This window comes from Poecilia mexicana, unplaced genomic scaffold (genome assembly GCF_051168715.1).
Source record: "Poecilia mexicana isolate PSO_F unplaced genomic scaffold, ASM5116871v1 scaffold_5, whole genome shotgun sequence".
In the NCBI taxonomy this organism is placed as follows: domain Eukaryota; kingdom Metazoa; phylum Chordata; class Actinopteri; order Cyprinodontiformes; family Poeciliidae; genus Poecilia; species Poecilia mexicana.
The window spans coordinates 32,512,764-32,533,599 of record NW_028263374.1 but is presented as its reverse complement, the minus strand read 5'-3'; the positions used below and the strand labels follow the sequence as shown (position 1 = coordinate 32,533,599).

General features: G+C 42.5%; 1 protein-coding gene across 1 annotated transcript in view; it reads left to right on the top strand.

Moving 5' to 3' along the window:
- Window positions 1-20,032, top strand: part of LOC106912176 (uncharacterized) — a 40,835-nt gene extending 20,803 nt beyond the window's left edge. Inside the window, exons 2-3 of the mRNA XM_088006005.1 lie at window positions 19,180-19,311; window positions 19,392-20,032. Coding sequence (XP_087862131.1) covers window positions 19,180-19,311; window positions 19,392-20,032 — 773 coding nt within the window. The remainder of the gene's footprint in view (window positions 1-19,179; window positions 19,312-19,391) is intronic.
- Window positions 20,033-20,836: the final 804 nt, after the last annotated feature.

Here is a 20,836-nt window from a genome sequence, read left to right as displayed (position 1 = left end):
GCAACAGAAACTCGAAATAGTTCCTGTTTTTCCAGCAACAAAACGAGCCTGTCTCACCTCCCTCCACTGTTTACATTTCTGTCGCTACTGATAACTGTTGCATAGAAATGGCGGTCGCTCAGCAAGATGCACAATGAAATTAATAACTAAAAAAAAAAAAAAAAAAATAGTAATGCACAGTGATTTGGATAAGTAACTTTAATCTGATTACTGGATTTGAAATTGTAATTCGTTACTGACATAATTGATTATTGTTCACAAGTTCCCCTTCTGTCTGCTGATTGGCCCAATTGAAAATGTACTGGAGGAATCCAAGTGAATGGGAGAAAGCCTAGACTGTGCTGGTAAGCGAGGTTTGAATTCAGCGGAATAACATACGAAGGTCAGTGGCCAGGCTAGGTTTGCTAGGATTACCAGGCATTTATGCGATGGACATAGGGTTTGGACCCAGGATGAGCCATAGTTGGATTGCTTTTATTGACAGCTTCTTTGCCCCGGCTTTCTGGTCAAACTGTGTGAAGGAGACTGGTTTTTGAGTGACTGGTAGAGTAAACGGGAAATATTGCGTAATCTGGACTTGTATCCCCTTAGTATGATAGTCCCACTGCCGTGTTTTACATTGGGGACGTTGAATTCAGAGTGTGTGCGATTTTAGCTTTCCAGCCCATGCAGTATTTTATTACACAATATGTTACATAACTATCTCCACTTGCCGATTCAAAATTTGCCACCTTGCTCTACAATAACCTGTGCGAACAGGATTTCATGGCTTTCTTTCAGCAAGAACTTTGTTCTTGCCATTCTTCCATAAAGTCCAGATTTTTAAGTGCATAACTAGTAATGTCATGTGAACAGATTTTACCACCCAAGCCGTGGTATTCAAAGGTCTTAAAGATCCTGCAGAAGCAATGAGAAATGAGAAAAAAATTTGTACAAATTGAAGAAGCAACATTAATTGTGTCTAATTTCTCTTTCCTTTTGCAAGACCGTGGAAAAGCATGGGCGAGATATGTGGGTGACCCTAAATACATTTAATCACATTCCTCTGCCCTTTTCAACAAACTGGCAACAATTCTTTTAGCCAAGCTTCTGCTCAATTAGTCAGGTAATTGAGAAACCCACGCAACGTCTTCAGCTTCTGCTTGATTAATTCTTCAGCAGTTTCAAAGCGATCAAAGTCCACACTCAGTGAGTGCTCGCTCTGTATCATCATCCTGCACTGTAAGAACCAGCTAAAGGTCAGAAAAAGAACAACAAGCAGCCACTTTTCAAAGGTTCAAAAGTCACCAGCGTCCTTGTGTACAAGTAAGTGGATCCAAGAAGAAATGTGCTTTCTGACTCTTCTCCTGTGCTCTCGCATGCTGAGTCACGCATGCTGTTGGCCTGCAGATAACACTATCCAAATGATCGTTTCTTATCTGATCTGACACCCTTCTCAGCTTTGTCATTGCATTAACATACGACATGCATATTTAGTTGCTCTGATGTCAAGACGATTCAATGCGCTGTCACTCGTGTGAAGTGGATGCAGGAACCCGGTTGCCACTTTCTGCAAACCTAACGAAATTTTTTGCAGGCCCTTTCTGACGATGTTAACATGCTTTCTGGATGGTTTGGGGTTGAGTTCTTTGATGAAGACATTTAAAGAAAGCATCTGTGGGAATTTCAGACAGCCACCTTTCTTTGAAGTCACACTGTGATTTTGCTCCATTCCTTCTCTTTAAACTGATTTTCCCTCACATCTCCCCTCACCCCTCCCATAACTGCCATGATTCTCTCTGCTGACGCTTGCTGGGAGGCAAGGCACTGTAACATGTAGATGTAATCTCCACCTCGGTGTGCCAAAGAGCTGCAATTGAATCATGTTGAGCACTTGATCTGTGACGTGCTGACAGAGCTGGTGTAGTGATACATGGGTGTTTGCTTTCAGGGGGAGGAGGCAGGGAGTTTTCTGATATGGATGAGAGGTGTTAGAGACACAGATATGGGAGACACACTTTTGAGGACATGAGATTAAGAGGAATGTGGATTTAAATTTTGTGGAGTTATGACAGGAGAGAACAGGGGAGGCATTCTGAAAGGACAGAGGCTAGCCAGAAAGGGAGTCATATATGGTTTGGGTTAGGCAGCGTACATGTTTGTCTTTGTGAGAATGAATAGTAAGAAAAAAGGGAAATAGAGTGCTTACATACATATTCATACACCAATAGAGTGATCGGTAGGCAACTTAGGGTTAGGTGCCCAGGTGCACAGTGACGTATAGCACAGCAACAAGTGCCAGGAAGCTAGAATTGCTACCACAAATTTCAGATTATACAATGACTATTCTTCCCATTGAGCTGCAGCCTCTCACATTGGCCAATAGGCTTTAAAAAAACTAAGAATTACTTGTGAAGCTTATGAACCCATTCCTACATTAAAACTCTGTAGCAAGAAATAGGTATCAACAATCTATGAAGGGTTTGTTACTCTTACTGTGTACTCTGCTGCACAGTTTCTTTTACAGTGCTATTGATAATTTGATTTACATTTCACACAGTATTCCTAGGGATGACTGACAAATCTTTATTGACATTCATCCAGAAGATTCTTTTCTCCATGTCCTTGCAAGCAGCTGCAACTCAACTTTAAAAACTTCTGATTCTGATTCCTGGAATTATTTCTTGACCAGGAGCCCTTGAACTCCTAAGCCCCACATAGAGTTTCTCATTGTGAAACCAGATAGAGTAATTCTGACATACATACCGGAGTAATCTAAGTCTGCATTCACACCAGCCCTGTTTAGTTTGTTTTAATCAAACTGTTTGTTTGGGGAGATGTGAATGTGCAATCAAACTCTGATGTGCAACAAAAAAGTAAACTCTTGTCTGCCTTAAAATGCTAGGTCTCAGTTTGATCAAAGTGAACTGCTCTAAAAGCTGGAAGTGAAATATAGCACAGGGAAATCTGGGTAGATATAACCGAAATAAACATGAGAGTCTAGTTTGAGAGGGAGACATGGCTTGTGGTCGTTTTCCAAAGACAAAAGAGTCATCCTACAACTGCTAAAACCTGAAGCTACTCCATTTTTGTTTACTTTTTGCGGTGAAAGAAGTTGCGCTCAGTGTCCTCTTCGTTGAACAGGTTCTTCAAATGGTTTGGTATAGGCCTGTCGTGATGAACAATAAATCAATTAATCGCACGATAAAAGAAAATTATCGACCTCATTTTAATTTATCTGCTTTATCGTTTCTTCCTGCCTTTTTCTCTTTGTATTGATGACAGTGAATGAATAAAGCTCAACTCTGGTGCTCTCCACTGACCCTCCCTTCCTCATTTCCTTAGTGTAATGCTCAGCTCACACTACACGATTTTGGAATTGTTGGCCGATCGTTGGCCCGTTTTCAAAACCTGAGAGACACACTAGCGGACAAAAAAGTCGTAAGTATAACGGGTTCGATCGGGTTTAATCATGCCGTGTGTCCAGCCACACGACAAGAGCAACACACCACACATGAACCGATTTCTCTCCCCAAATTTCAGATTTAAGATTCCGTAAAAACCCACTATATCAGACATGAATTTAAAGTAAACGAACGCGGGTGCATTTATAGCCTTATCATTGTAACCTATTTATGTCACGTTAACGATGAACAGCTGAAAAGTTACCGGGTTTATCAACTGCGGTAGCAATTTTGCTCCAACCCCACTCCTTGTCATTTCTGTGGATATTCCTCTCACAAAATGTTGAATTGATGTTTCCACATATCATCTCCGATGTCCGCTGGATTTTGGGTTGAGCTGTGTCTGCTGTTTGGGATTCCCCTTCGTAATTTCCCCTCAGAAAGCACGAAGGGGATTCCACGCTTTCTGATTGGCTACCTGTCACATTCAACAGGCTGCGATCTCGCTCCCAATCTGGGAAAACTCCACACGCTGCGATAATGGGGCCAAGACAATCCAACATGTTGAATATGCCTGATCAGAGCGGCCTGACTGGACCAATCAGTCGTAACACACTGTAGTGTGTTACGACTACAGTGTGTAGTCGTAACACACGACTACACACTGTAGTGTTGTAGTCACTACAATACTACAGTGTAACAGTGTGTTACACTGTTACACTGTGTAACACACAGTGTTACACAGTGTAACAGTTAACACAGTGTTACACACTGTGTAACACAGTGTAACAGTTAACACAGTTAACACAGTGTTACACTACACTGTAGTGTAACACACTGTGTTACACTACAGTGTGTTACACTGTAGTACACTACAGTCGTAACACACTGTAGTGTGTTACGACTTAACCTGGTACTAGGATGATCTGTAGTCGTAACAGATCATCCTGTAGGATGATCTGTTACGACCGTTGGACTTTCTAAGATTGTTGTAAGGGAGGAAATTGGAGCAAAAAAATTGTGTAGCGTGAACTGGGCTTAAGGGAGGGGTGAACTGTTGCATTAGGTAGTCGGATATACCTGTCTTCTCCATCTAAATCTATTGATTATTGAAGGGCAATGTAGTATACAGACTTCATAATCTGCACTCGTTTAGTTGAATGTAGTTTTTATTTCCACTTTGATCTTATTTTGTGTTTAGTTTTTATTCAATTGCATTTTTTGTTAATGGACACTGAGAGTCCATTTTATTTTTGTTTTTGATTGTTTTATTTTGTTTACCAGTTCCAGTTTTTAGTATTTATTTGAAAATGAGGTGTATTTATTTTTGGCAGGATGTGCTTGCATTATTATGTCATTACCATTACATCAGTTTAAAATGGTCTTCAAACAATATTATCGTTTATCGCAATAATTCTTGAGACAATTAATCGTCCAGCAAAATTTGTTATTGTGACAGGCTTATTGGTACATATAACACAGTGCAGTGGGAAAGTGAACCACACCACTAAATCAAATGCAATTTTTGTCCTCAATCAAACCGAGCCTACTAGATTATCAGGTGTGAAAATACCCTAAACTTCTGTAACGGAACTGTGTTTGTTTACTTCTGACACGGTGTAGTTTTCCACTCTGGTCATAAAAGCAGGTCTGCAAAGAGGGAACTCCAGAGAAGAGGGAGAACTAAAGGAAGCTACAGTGTTGGTTTGTTGTTGGCAGCTCCCTTAGCACTTGGATGTTCCCTCCAGTACAGTTTCTCAGTGAAATATTAATCATGTTTGACAGCTCTCCTATTTGAGGAGAGACATTTGACTAGAGCTTTTTGCGAAAGTACTGAAACATAAGGCGGAGCATGGACTGGCTCAAATAAGAAACAACTGTTGTAGACAAAAGATGCGTCACAACTCATGACAGCACAACATGGATCATGCTCATTAAGAAGGTACTGTTGTAGAGTGCGAAGTAATGACAAGCTGCCATGCAAAAGGAGGAGAGAGAGGGATACTGTGCACTACGAAGAGGAGGATGTAGATTAAAGTATTTATGCCTTCAGATTACAACCACAAATGTATATTAGGATTTTTTGTGAGACCCAGACAAAGTGGAGCACAATGATGTCATGAAGAATACTTAGGGCACGCATTCATTTTCCGCCTCTCTGATTCAATTGTAGCTGCAATGACAGCTACTAATCTTTTTGTGTATTTCTCTACTAGCTTGCACACCCAGAAACTGATATTTTCAAATATTTTCCTTCAGTATTTTCCCTCAGTTAAAAAGAACAAAAAAGGCACAGCATGGGACCAACTCTGTCGAAACCCCTGCTAGTACCAGGTTAAAGCAAAAAAGTAAAAAAAAGAACCTACTGCAAAAGAAAGAAGTGAAAACAGGACAACCGGTCCTACCGTGCCAAAATCACAATGAAAAAACAAACAAAGGTTAACGAAAACTACTGCATGGCAGTTTGTATCCCCAACATAGCTGGTAGGGAACTCTAAACAGGAATTCTTGTTTGTTTTATTAACCAAGGTCCTGTTCTTGCTATCCCTTCATAAAAGCTGGATTTGTGGCTGTTCTGCCAACAAATTCTACCCTCTCAGATATGGCTCTCTGTAGCTCCTCCAGAGCCACAATGGACTTCCTGACTGCTGGAGAAAGCAGCTGTGGCTTACAGCCAATGGCTATGTGAGCACACGTCGGCAGGACACATCACGGTTGTGGTGGATCAAGCGGAAGCAAGACAGGTGAAAAGGCAGGTCTACACAAGGGTCCCAAACTCCTGCCAAGGTTCCCTTGTTTTAGGCTGTGGCGGACGGAGAACAGTGCCACAGCTTAAAGCAATCAAATGTTAATTACAAAATATAAGGAATTATCCAAACGGCAATATATACAAAGAAAATAATTTAACTAAAGTCTATAGACAAAACAATGTATATAAAAATAGTCAAAAATAATTATGTCCCTGAAGCACATAACATGAGCATGTGGACTCAAGCTGAAAATGCAACACCCGCAGACCGTCAGTCATTGACTGGCTAGTGGATAGAGCCACTGGTTGCATCACAAGTTCAACTCTCTTACAATAATCCACCCTATCATTTGTAAAAACACACAACAGCAACCGAGTCTGACAGAAAACCACAGACCAATCAGAATGTTGGCAACAGAGCTTCCATGACCACCTTTTAGACTCTGTGGCTGCCCAAGTAAATGATGACGTAACCCACTAGAGCTGTTACTCAATTGAAAAAGAAAACTGCCTGTAATGTAAAGACCAGAGTTGTGCCAAGTCAAGCCACATTGACAGGTTCTAGTGAAAACGTACCATAATGAGTTTTCCTCAAGGACTGTCGTATTTAACTCCAGCCATCTTCCCCTCAGTTATGTGACCAGTCACTGTCACTGTTTTAAGGAAATAACTCTCCACATCCAGTTTGTATCCCCATCATAGCTGGTAGGGAACTCTAAACAGGAATTCTTGTTTATTTTATTAACCAAGGTCCTGTTCTTGCTATCCCTTCATAAAAGCTGGATTTGTGGCTGTTCTGCCAACAAATTCTACCCTCTCAGATGTGGCTCTCTGTAGCTCCTCCAGAGCCACAATGGACTTCCTGACTGCTTCACTGATTAATGTTGTCCTTCCCCTCGTCAGCCAAGGCTGACAGGTTTCTTGTTTGTCTATCCATCTACTTCCTAGATCCAATGATGCATTGCATAACTTCTGTTGACCACTTGGCTTTTTTACATGTCAAATGGTCTCTTACTAACATCAACAATAATTCATAGTAATGCCTTACTTTATGTTGGTCTATCACATACAATCCTCCTAAAAATCAATAAAGTTGGGCAGTGTACTGCACCTTAACTCAGACTTTAGACTTTAGCCCCTCTTAGCTACTCTTCCAGAAACCATTCCTCCGCCTTAACACTCGAACAATATCCCTACAACTGCAGCCCACCTAACAAGCTCCTAGTGATCCAGCACATTCTACCACAGCTCCAGCAGCGTGGTGAAGGGAATTTGCATCAAGATGCTGTACATCTCAAGTCCACTGAGAGCTAGGGAGTGATTTAACGGACATTGCTCACACCAATTTGAGTGAATCAAGCAGACGTAAGTGCTGACGACGTTAGTGGATGCCGCCACTGTCTACACTCAGCCATACATGTGAGCAAATACTCCCACACACTGCCAGAAAGGGTGCATTTCACTGTTTCTTTTGTGATTAAGGGCATGAAAATAGTCCATTTAGATAATCCCTCCCTGTCAACACTGTCAGCCCTAGAGGCAATGATGTATCCCACGCACTCACTCCCACATTATCATACGCCACTCACCTCAAGAATTCCCAACAACAAAGGCCAAAGACTGCGCTGATGGATGCCGCCACCTGCTTCACTTGTGAGAATCTAACCCACCCAAACCTGGAGTAACATGACACAGAATGGAGGACACAAAAGACAAGAGCTGCGTCGCGCCATGCAGCAGCGAAACGGCCAAGGCAACAGAGATGGCACACAAAGGGAATTTCTATTTGCACGCCCATTGAGGAGTCAGGCCCTGAAAAAGCACCTGATTCATTTCTTCTAGAGGGCTATTAATCATTTCAAGCACCAGAATCACTTTGCCTCTCAGGAATGGCCAGGAGATTGAGTTTTCTATTACAATCAAGCAGAGGCTGAGTGCAGCATGCCGACAACATGCTGGAGGGTGTCTATGGCACTGTCCTTGGAGCTACCTTTCCCAATTTAAGCAAAAACAAGAGGGAGGATCCATTATTGCATGGTGAGAAGCCTGTAAAATTTCTATTCACAGCAAGATGACGAAGGTCACAAATACATATTCTGTTATGGGTCATTTGTGAAATAAAGACGGTTAACTATTTCAAATCGGTTCATGTGTCCTTGATCGATCCTTGATCCATCGTAGATTAAATTTATCTTCAGAGGCATTCTTAACCTTATTGCTGGGTTTCAGATGACTTAGCACCAATGTCACCCAATGTAGATGGAGGGTGGGAAGTAAACGCAGCCCATTTACTTCTGTTGATCCAGCATCAAAATGTCTAAAGTCTGTGTCCTGTACGGTTGTCCCAACCGTTCTAGTAGAGAGAAAGATAAACAATATTTTTGTGTTTCGAAGATCTATAGATCGCAGCACGTTTTTTGGTACGTTTTTCATTTTAAAAAACGTGCCGAAAAAAAGAGGTGAAAAATGGATCAATAATCTACGGCTAAAATCAGGAACGGAAACTAACAATGCCAGAGTTTGCAGCACCCACTTTCTAACAGGTAACAATCGCATAATTTATTTTGTAATAATGTATTTTCAGATATTTTATTGGACAGTTAGCTTGGTAGTTCCCGAGTGCTAATGTTAACTCAGTGCCGAGTCCCAGACAGAAAATCTAATGTTCATTCAGTGGGATTTTCATGCTAAAAGAAAAAGCTAAATAAATTAAATATAACCTGTCCAGCCATACAGTCACAGTGACTATTCCCCCACATGGTTTGTGTCTGGACACAAACTATATTCATGGCCAGACATGAGCAAGGGGTTTCTGTAGATCGCAGCAAATAGTTGACCTACATTGGACCTGATTCCAGCATCCTGACTCAACATTAACATACAACTCCAGCATGAATTTGGGTTTACAGAAGCTAAATAATTTACCAAGACATTCAAGCTCATAGAAATAACATGGGTTAGTTTGTTGTTAGTATTAGCATTGTTATCATAAACTAATTACTTAAAGTTGCACAGCTCACTATTCACCTGGCAGAAACAAGTCGACAGTCATTTAATGCTTATTTTGATCCTAAATGCTTGACCCAACTTGAAACTAAATAATTGTATGCTCCAGGCTTTTGAAAACTTTCTTCTGGCTTGTCGTATAATATGAACTCTGCAGCACCAGACAGTTAGTTATGTGGATCGCTTCGACACCTGGTAAATCCTCAAGATATAAGGGAAGTCTTTTTTACTGAGATAATAAGGATCATATCTTAAATATATGCATGTTTTTTTTGAGATACCTCATTTGTTCCAGCCTATTTAATGAATTAGCTACTCGTTGTGATCCATTTTGCTTTGCTTTGAACCGACCGGAGAAATTCACTTCCGGACCTCCATCTGAATTTCGCGCGTCATCCTGGTCACATGTCTGAAACCCAGCAATTAGCAGTGGATTAGTTTTTCAGGAATTTGTGTGTGATTAACCAGTTGAATAAGTTTCCTAAGTTGTAGCAGGATCTGACCAAATAAGCAGCTTAGTGCTTTATGAAATATCCACATTTGCTGATATTTTACTGGTTACATTTGTTTAGTCATGTGGAATTGCATGGGCAAGGTTACAATATTCTTTATGCTGTGGGATTTGTAATCCCACAGCATTACAAATCCTCCACCATACTTAAAAATGGGCATAGTGAAGTTTAGCAAATTCAACATGTTTACTTTTTTGACCATGTGATGTCAATGAAGATTTATGTCACCTTCCATATATATTAGTGGCCTTGGCAGCATAGTGTCCGTCTCTAGCACAGGTTCGTAGCTTTCTGGAACGATCTAATTTATGTCCCACCATAACAATTTAGCTGACGTTAATATTTCCTGTATTTTATTTTGCTCATTGTTAGTGTTGATATGTGTGCGATAGAGATGTCTAGCGGAAAGTTATAGAAATACGGAACAAATGGCATCCCATATCGGTTCAATATGGGACGCAACATTTAACAGACAAATACAGGACGATTCCGTATTTTACACATAAGTATGTTATTGATCTATATATGTGCTATATACTATAACATCTGATTTTCCCAGGGAACAGAAGAGGAGGAACATGCTGACATGATGGTGAACGATGAGGAGAACCATCAGCAACATACAGCAAGTCCTGGATGGATCTCCTTCAGGAGGAAGCAGCGACCAGCACTGAGATGGCAGAGCTCCATTTAGAAGAGTTGAGGCAAACAAGAGATGAAAAATAAATGCCGTTTTGTTCTCAAATGAACAAAGTCTCTTTTTTATACCCACTCTGCACATTATTGTACATACTGTAGTTTGTATGGAAAAGAGCTCCTAGTACAAGCCTCCCAAAAGGCCTCTGTACTTTAGAGACAATGTTAAAATAATGCTATATATATATATATATATATATATATATATATATATATATATATATATATATATATATATATATATATATATATATATATATAAAATTCCCTTCTCACCCTCCGCGGGTGCTCTCTTTTTTCATCCTCTGAGCTCAGGTCCTCTACCAGAGGCCTGGGAGCTTGGTATTTCTCCAGTTTCTCGTGCTCCTTTTTCCTGATGTTGTAGTCACTTGGTATTGCTACATCCACCACAATGGCTTTCCTCTGTTGTTCATCCTCCACCACAATGTCCAGTTGGTTCGCCATTACCATCTTGTCTGTCTGGATCTGGAAGTCCAACAGGATCTTAGCTCGGTCATTCTCTACCACCTTTGGGGGTGTCCCCCACTTTGATCTCGGGAATTCCAGTCCATATTCTGCACAGATGTTTCTGTACACTATGCCTGCCACTTGGTTATGTCGTTCCATGTACGCTTTCCCTGCCAGCATCTTGCACCCTGCTGTTATGTGCTGGACTGTCTCAGAGGCCTCCTTGCACAACCTACACCTTGGGTCTTGTCTGGTGTGGTAGATCTGAGCCTCTATTGCTCTGGTGTTTAGGGCCTGTTCCTGGGCGGCCAGGATGAGGGCCTCTCTGCTGTCCTTGAGTCCAGCTTTTTCCAACCATTGGTAGGATTTCCTGATATCAGCCACTTCAGTTATTTGACAGTGGTACATCCATGTAGGGGCTTGTCCTCCCATGATGGTTCCTCCAGCACCTCGTCCTCTGTTCCCCATTGTCTGAGACATTCGCTGAGTACATCATCCGTTGAGGCTTTGTCCTCGATGTATTTATGGATCTTGGATGTTTCATCCTGGACAGTGGCTCTCACACTCACTAGTCCTCTGCCTCCTTCCTTACGGCTTGTGTACAGTCTCAGGGTGCTGGATTTGGGGTGGAACCCTCCATGCATGGTTAGTAGCTTCCGAGTCTTAACATCCATGGCCTTTATCTCTTCCATTGGCCAGCTAATTATTCCGGTAGGGTATCTGATTACTGGTAAGGCATAGCTGTTTATTGCACGGATCTTGTTCTTGCCATTGAGCTGGCTTCTCAGGACTTGCCTTATTCGTTGGAGGTATTTGGATGTGGCTCCTTTCCTTGTGACCTCATCGAGGTTGCCATTTGCTTGTGGTATTCCCAGGTACTTGTAACTGTGCTCTATGTCTGCTATTGTTCCTTCTGGGAGTGAGACCCCTTCTGTGTGGTCGACCTTCCCTCTCTTTGTAACCATCCGGCCACACTTCTCTAGTCTGAATGACATCCCAATGTCAGTGCTGTAGATCCTGGTGGTGTGGATCAGTGAGTCGATGTCTCGCTCGCTCTTGGCGTACAGCTTGATGTCATCCATGTAGAGGAGGTGACTGATTGTGGCCGCATTCTTGAGTAGGTATCCGTAGCCAGTCTTATTGATGATTTGGCTGAGGGGGTTCAGGCCTATGCAGAACAGCAGTGGGGACAGAGCATCTCCTTGGTATATGCTACATTTGATGGACACTTGTGCAAGTGGTTTGCAGTTGTCTTCAACGGTGGTTTTCCACAGCCCCATCGAGTTTGCAATAAAGGCTCTTAGAGTCCTATTGATGTTGTACATCTCTAAGCATTCAATGATCCAGGTATGTGGCATTGAGTCATAGGCTTTCTTGTAATCAATCCAAGCGGTGCACAGGTTGGTGTGTCGGGTTTTGCAGTCTCGGGCGACTGTGTGGTCTACAAGGAGTTGGTGTTTGGCTCCTTTGCTATTTATGCCAATGCCCTTCTGTGCCGTGCTCATGTATTTATTTATCCATGTGTCCACTTATCTTAGCTGCTATGATGCCTGATATGAGCTTCCATGTTGTAGAGAGACAGGTTATCGGCCGATAGTTGGATGGGACTGAACTCTTTGAGTGATCCTTCTGTATCAGGATTGTGCGCCCTTCAGTTAACCATTCAGGGTGAGTCCCATTCTGTAGCAGCTGGTTCAGTTGAGCTGCCAGTCGCTTATGGAGGGCAGTGAGTTTCTTTAGCCAGTAGGCATGGATCATGTCCGGTCCTGGTGCTGTCCAGTTTTTCATACCCGAGACTCTTTCTTGGACATCTGCCACAGTGATGGTTACTGGGGCTTGTTCAGGGAGGTTGCTGTGGTCCTCTCGTAGAGAGGTTAGCCATTGTGCATTGCTGTTGTGGGACGCCTCCTTTTCCCATATGCCTTTCCAGTATTGTTCAGTCTCCAGCCTTGGTGGGTCTGCTCTGTTGTTAGTACCCTGCCATTGAGAGTACACTTTAGCTGGTTGGGTGGAGAAGAGCCGGTTAATCCTCCTGGCTTCATTCTCTCATGTGTAGCTGGCCAAGGCTTGGAGTCTTTGTTTGGCTGTTTCGAGTGCTTTAGGTATGGGCATCTGGCTGTACTTCTTAGGTACTGATCTTTTCATTGCACCCCTTTGGAGCTCAGACAGTTGGCTCACTTCCCTCCTTGTTATCTTGATCTTAGCCTCTAACCGTCTTTTCCATGGTGGATATTGGGTCTCATGGTTGCTCTTATAGCCATGATAGCATGATCACTGATGCTGAGTTGTATCTGTTGATCTCAACGTGACTTCGAATCTCACCTACTCCAACCCATGAAAACATGCCTTGCATAACTTTTTCTCCCAAAGCAAGTTGTCACAGTCTGGGTTGTCCTTCCAGACTCTACAGTCGGGGGTCGCCCTCTGACCCCTGCAGGCGATGCAGTTGATGTAATCCGGTGTCGTTTCGCAATAGGTGTAAACTTTGTTACACAGGTTCCAAGGTAACATCCCAAAAGGAACGTGTCCGTTGTTGTACACACAGCTCCTCAGAGACCCGGGTTTAGCTCCTGCTAAAGAAATGGTCTCTGGTATTTTCCATACGGTTTGTGGAAACGGTGGAAATGGAAGTATGTCAGCATTAAATTAACAGTTCATAGATCCAAAAAGTCCTTTCGCGACATCTCCTGTCCGAAGTAGAACAGAATAGTCCTTTTTGCACCATTTGCATCCCTTTGGCATGGGGACGCTGAGTCGTGGTTGTGTGCTCAGGCCATAGAGACACATCTGTTTGTCATCAGTGATGCTCCCTGGGTGCAGACCTGAGTTGTGTGTGGCAAATGGCAGCTGCACACACACATAGCAGTTCACCTCGTTCTCCTTGTGAGCAGTCCTGTTCATCAGCTGCCACCACAGGTTGGTGCTGTAGTCATGTGGGTGAAAAGTGAGGTCACTTCCTCCTCCAAACATCAGACATGCTGCAGCGCAGTAGAAGATCCATCTGGCATATGAAGTCCCCATTGCTGCTCGGCACGCAGAGATGTCAGAACCCCCAAACTAAAGAGTGAGGATGTGTCGAGTTTCTTCACTGGCGTTGAGACCAACCACCCTAAAAAAAATGGAACCCCTGTGTAGCCAGAACTTGCTCTCTGCTCTGGATACTTCCTTCAGTTTAAGAGTCCTGATCATATAATCTGCTAATGTCTGTTCTTCATCAGCTTTCTATAAGTCTGCAGCAAACAGAGGCAATCTGTAAGCTCTCCCATGAATTATTTCAAAAGGTGTTAGACCATCAGCTGTCGGGGTGATTCTCATAAAGAGCTTCACCAAGTCCAGACATTCTGGCCAGGATTGGCCAGTGTCTTCCATGCACTCTCTTAATCTGCTTTTCACAGTATCATTTGTTCTTTCCACTAGCCCTGCACTCTGAGGGTGATAGGCACAGTGGTTTTTCAATGTCATTCCCAAGTGAGTAGCCATGTTTTGTATCACTTGGTTTACAAAATGCGGTCCATTGTCACTATAAACAGTCTGTGGAATACCGTGTGTTGGGATAATAGTTTTGCAGATAGCCTTAGCTACCGTCAAAGCATCTGCATGCTTTGCTGGAACTATTTCAACCCATTTAGAAAAAACATCAATCATTATCTAAAAGTATTTGTTAACTCAAAAGTTCATAACAAAAAATTTTATGTAAGAATTTGGGAGGATTAATAGTTAATTCAGGTGAACTCACAGGTTTATTGCTTTTAGATGATCTTTTAGCAGACACGTCTTTTAATTGCAGGTTTATCTTTTGGTTTTTCTTTGTTAAACTCAGCAGCTTTCAACATTTCTATTTAATTTCTCTAAAATAAAAATGACCATCTTTAATTTAAACCAAATCTCAAATCCTCTAATTCAAGATTTTTCTTTTTGAATTTATTGACTATCAAATCTAGATTAAAATGTTTTAGACTGAAATCTAAAAAATGTTGCTTTTATTCACAATCATCAATTTTTAGTAGCCATTTATATCTACCAAGTTGCTTAAAGTCTCAGACTTTCACTTAACCTTGCATTTCAGACAAGTTAACAACATAAGTTTTTTATATTTTAAATTAAATGGTCAATAGTTTCATCCGTTACTCAATTATGTAGTAACATTTCTCTCTTCTCATAATAATTTTCATTCATTCCAATATTAAAAATCCCACAAAAACAATCGATTTGTAGATTCTTTATAGAATTAAACTCTAAATTAAATCTTTCAGTTAAATTCAACAAAATATTTCATAATATTTCAACATTGCAATATCAATTGTTTTCAACACTTAAAGATGTTTAATTTAGTTCCAAACTAGTATCTCTTTTAAAGGAAAAAATAAAATAAAACATTTGCAAATCATTATTAGCTTTGAATCTGTAATAATTTTTAGTTGGTTGTAATTTAGCCGTATCACACTATCAGTTTTTTTTTTTCTTTCTTAACTTTTAGTCATTACAGTTTTTTCCTTCACAGTTTCCCAACCTATGGCTCGGGCCCTAAGAGGATCACTGGTCCTTCTGTTAAGGACTGAGTTAACGGGTACAAAGTGAATGATTTTGTCTAACATTGTACCTAAAAACCTTTAAAATGTTATTTTCTGGGTAGATAATTCCTATATGCAAACAGGATTATTAAGCACATTCTTTATCACAGCAGTGTGTGTATAACTTATCTCGTATTTATCCTTTCTGTCTCGCTTCTCGCTTCCCCCTCCTGCTGCTGGCGTCGCTGCAGCTGGTCCTCCCTCCGTCTCTCCTCCAGTTCCCTGTCCGTCCAACTAGCTCTGGTGTTGGATTATTTATAAGTTGTCCAGACCGTCCCTTAGTGAATGTCCGGGTTGTCCACCAATGAAACAAGCAAAAAACAGTTCAGTTTGCTGTCTTTGTCTCTGAAGCACAGCATTTTCTTTCAAACACATTATTTTCCTTCTCTACGCTGGAAAGAGTAAACCAGCGGGGGTTGTAAAACTTCAGTTGCAGTCAAACACAGAGATTTAGTTCCAGTCCAAACGTCAAGCAGGACTCCATACAGTAGTCTGCTGCATAGCAGTTCCCAGATGTCCAGGAATCAGGATCAGCGGACACGTCAGTGCCTTCGGTACCCAGGTGGCAGAAATCAACCTGTTCTTTTTCGCTTCTTTATCAACTGTCATTGGCTGGTGATGAAGGAGGGACGTCATCTGATCGGCCGGACAGGTCTGAGTTGAGGTCGCAGGTCAGATGCACCGCAGTGAGGCTCAGACAGAGGAACAATGGATTTCTATAAATTCGTTGATCTTAGTACTGCAGACTGTGAGGTCAGCGGGCAGCCCTCCTCTCAAAGCCTAAGAAAGACATGAGGCTGGATAATGTCCAGGTCGGTACCTTACTCTGACCTCTGACCCCTCCAGTTATACAGCCAAAGGATCGTTTCACCAAGTTGGTGTTATAATCTAATTACGACACAATACATTAAACATTGTTCTCTGAGGAGAATTTTATTATTTAGTTTTATCTTTCAGCTTCTCCTCCTTCAGGAAAGTCATAATTCCACTTTTAGCATACAAAAAGGTTGTTCCCATGTTTTTATTTCAGTGAGACGTCTCTCAACTGGTTTTTCTTTGAACGTGTAGGAATGCTAAAAAAAACAAAACAAAACAAACACCAGTGTTTCTTAAAATTAATTATTTCTGACTTGTGAGGTTTAAACCTAATTTTTAGTAACATTAAAAATTATTTTGCATGCACTGGTTTTGTACCGAAATTCAATTTCTTTTATTTATTTATTTATTTTTTACTTAACGTGTAACAAGCTGAACATGTGTCCACCATTTCATCAATTTAGTCTGGTGGTGTGTCTTTTTGGGGTGTGGTAGAGTGCTGAGGATTTCTCCTGTTTGTGGTCCCCTCACTCCATCACCCCTCTTGTCGCCCTGTGCAGCATTCTTTGAAGGGCAGTTTCTTGACCAGTGGCCAGTATTGCCACAAGTCCAGCAGCTATTTAAATGCCGTGGATTTTGTGGGGTGTTATTTTGGGGTCGTCGCCTATTGTGACCTCCTCTGCCTCTGCTTCTTCCGCGTCCTTTCGTCTGGCCGCTGGAAAAAGCAGAGGTTTCTAAAGCTCCAAATTCATCCAGGTGAAAAACATCTAATCCTTTCACAGCCTTAATGACCTCTTCTAAGGTCCAGGGTGTAAAAACATATATGTTTTGTGCACCTTCCTCTAATGAGGGGTACAGTCGTGCTGCTGGGACTGCAGCAGCTGATACTGGGGCAGACAGAGCTGCTGCAGCGGCGGGGAGAGGGGTGGCTGCTGGAGCTTGTACTCCCTGCACGGCTACAGCATTCCGTGTGCTTAGAATGACTTTATAACTTCTTTAGTTTTAAAATTCACCTACGTTTCTGTAGTTTTCAGGTTGTCCAGTTGGATCTCGTCACTCTGCCGTTGGCAGACAAAGTCGGACCTACGTCGCTGGCCCAGCGTAGAACTTTGCTTCCTGGGTCTTTCTTTCCAGGTCCAGTTGACTCTGGCCATGCATGGATTCAGCGTGTCTTCCTCTGCCTGACAGCGGGGGCATGAGAGATCCCGGGTTTCGGCACCAAGTGATGATGGGTATTTTCCTCGAACCTTCATTAAAAGAACCACAGACAACGTATATGAATTTTATGACCAAGCTTTTGCAAAAGGAGAAGTCTCAGCAAACTGCTCCTCCGAGCCGTTCACTGAGTGTTCTAAAGACTCTTGGTTACAGCTTGTCTTTTATTATCAAGCAAAAACGGGGAGGACAGGTAAGGAAGACAGCAGAGACAAAAAATACTACTGCACACAGACAGTTTCTAAAATAGGGAGTATTCCGGTTGATAAGGAGGCACCTGTGGAAAGTAATTTAAGGTCTGGGAAACACACAGATAACTGTTTCACAGGAAGACGAACAGGCAGATGTGTCCTCCAGGTCAGTTTATACACACATAAGGAAGAGAACACTTTAAATTGAAAATCACAATAATACTGAATGTTGATTAACTATTGATTAACTAAAGTAATAACAAAATGATAATACCAAAAAATCTCTAACAGCCCCTAAGTGAGAAAATGTGTCCAAACCTTGAACTCATTACTGGATTTCATTTTGTTATTTTGTTATTTGAAGATTATGAGTATAAACTTTTAAGCCCCCAATCGAGTCTTATTGGCTAATATGTGACAACATTGATCAAAACTAGAACCATCAGTCAGATTGGAAGGAACACAGCTTTATTAATGTTCAGGATAATCTGAACCTCAGATGAATCATAATTAAACATAATGAGTAGTTAAAATCAACGACCAATGTAGAGTCAGTGGAAAAGGGGCAATAGTCACTTAATGTTGTTATAAAATGACACCAGGTGCCCGAACAATACTACATAAAATTGCCCTGTAAAAAAAAAAGTCTCAGTCACATTTACTTTAGAGTGGTTGTGTTCAAACTTTTTGCCACATGGGCTACATTTGTTGGTTGAAATGTCTTTATGGGGGACATTTTTTTCATTCCCAGAGTCCAAAAACATGACTTAGGTTAACTGATCTCTCTAAATTGTTCTTTGTGTAGCTTAGTTTGAATGGTTGTATGTATTTGTGTTAGCCTGTCATTACAGGCTAACATCCGGGACTGCAGACCTGTCCAGGGTGTACCCAATGACCACTGGAGATAGACTGCTTGATCAGAACAAAAGGGGTTTAAACTGTTCTTTCAACAAGAAACAAATATAAGTCACTCAGTCTTTGAATGAGCGTGCAGTATTTTGGCAAGTGGAATGAACAGATGCGTCCAAATCCACTCTTCCATGAAAGATGCTGGAGGATTGTGGTCTTTTTTAAAAAATTCAACTGAAAAAAAATGGCTGACAAAAAATAAACTTTGTGTTGTATTTAACAATTTCCATTTTAAGAATGGATACATTTTCTGTGAATTTATCAACCCTAAAACTGATCTGTATAAAATGTCTGTGCTGCAGGGCCAAATATGTACTGTTATTAAATGAAGTTGTGGAAGCACAAAAAGTCCTTCCAAGGCACAAACATGAGGGATTCTAAAGTGTGAACTGGTTGTTTAAATGTTATTTTTTAGTTTATTTCAACAACTTAAAATGTGCTTGGTGATTATTGCTCTGTTTGTCACAGCTGCTGCTGAGCTGTGACCACTCACACCTGATAATCATCACCTTGATCCCCAGCTGCTGCTATATAAGGACGGATCTTCCCCCTGCACGGCGTCAGATTGTTGTGAAACCCTCAGCGGTAACACTTTCAGGCCTGCTGTAGTGACTTGAGCTAACTGCCCAGTAACTAACCTGTCTGTCTCTTCCTTCTGCCTAGTTGCCTCTCCTGTCCCCGATCCTGACCCCCACCACTGGCTTTGGACCTTCCGGCTTCGACCCCCTGTCTGTCTGACCCGGAGATCTGGAACCCGTTTTGATCTGGATTTGGACCTGTTGGCTCTGACCCCCTGTCTGTCTGACCCTGAGATCTGGAATTGCCACCCTGATTTGGATTCCCTGGTTCTGACCCTGGCCTGCCTGACCAAGAAGACCCAGAACCATGGTTCCAGCATGTGGAAGCCCAGTTCCATCTCCGGAGGATAACCACAGATGAGACCAAGTACTTCCATGTAGTTGCTGCATTGGATTCCGTTTCAATGCACCGTCTGATGGGTCTGCTGAGGAACCCACCAACTGCTAACAAATACGGCGCTCTCAAGGAGAATCTGCTTCGGCTCTACCAACTGTCAGACGCGGAGCGGGCCGATCACTTGCTCTCTCTGAATGGCTTGGGGGATCACAAACCCTCCGAGCTGATGGAGAACATGCTGGCATTACTTGGCTCGGGAGATGTCTCTTTCCTTTTTACACATCTGTTTCTGCGCCAGCTTCCCCCACCTGTTTGCACCGCGCTGGCCAGCTCCCCGCTGATCCGCACCAAGGATTATCGCTCCCTGGCTGAAGAAGCGGACCGGATTTTGTTGGCTTCCAGGCACTACAGTATGAATGCACTTCTACCAGTTCTGACTCAAGGAGAGTCGGAGCCTGTTGATGCCGTGGCTGCGGTGACAGAGCGACGGAAGGACAACGTTCTCTGTTTCTACCATCGCCGGTTCGGAGTGAAGGCAAAGCGCTGCATTCCTCCATGTTCGTTCGTGCATCAGGGAAACAACAGAGCCGGTGCTCGTTAGCAGCTGTGTGTGCTGGCAGCTCGGACAAGCTGCTTTTCATCATGGATAAGGTCTCGGGACGACGTTTCCTGGTGGACTCAGGTGCACAGCAGAGCATCATGCCAGTTTTGGCAGCGGACGTTTTGTGCAAAAGTAACGGACCGCCACTGGACGCAGCTAACGGCACCCCGATTCGCACTTTTGGCTCGAGGTTGGTGACTGTGTGTTTCAACGGACGTCAGTTTCAGTGGGACTTTGTGATAGCTTCTGTGTCTTTACCTATTTTGGGTGCAGATTTTTTGTGTGCTTTTAGGTTATTGGTGCATGTTGCTAATAGATGCTTAATAGATGCTGTGTCTTTTGATACATACCCCTGTAAACTTGGTGGTCCCAGCCAACGACCTCTCGCCAACATGCTTGCCACAGGTGATGAGTATCAGCGTTTGTTAGCAGAGTTCCCATCTTTAACGGTTCCCACATTTTCTGCTACCGTGGCTAAGCATGGAGTGGAGCATTGTATAACTACTGTCGGTCCACCGGTTTTTGCGCGAGTGCGCCGCCTAGACATCGCTAAGTTAGCGATAGCGAAGGAGGAGTTTGCAAACATGGAGCGTCTTGGCATTGTACGGCGCTCCGAAAGTCCATGGGCATCTCCGCTGCACATGGTTCCCAAAGCAGACGGGGGTTGGCGACCCTGTGGGGATTTTAGGCACCTTAACAACGCAACCAGTAATGACAGGTACCCAGTTCCTCACATTCAGGACTTTTCTGCCCGCCTGGCTGGAGCAATCATGTTCTCTAAGGTGGACTTGGTGCGAGGCTACC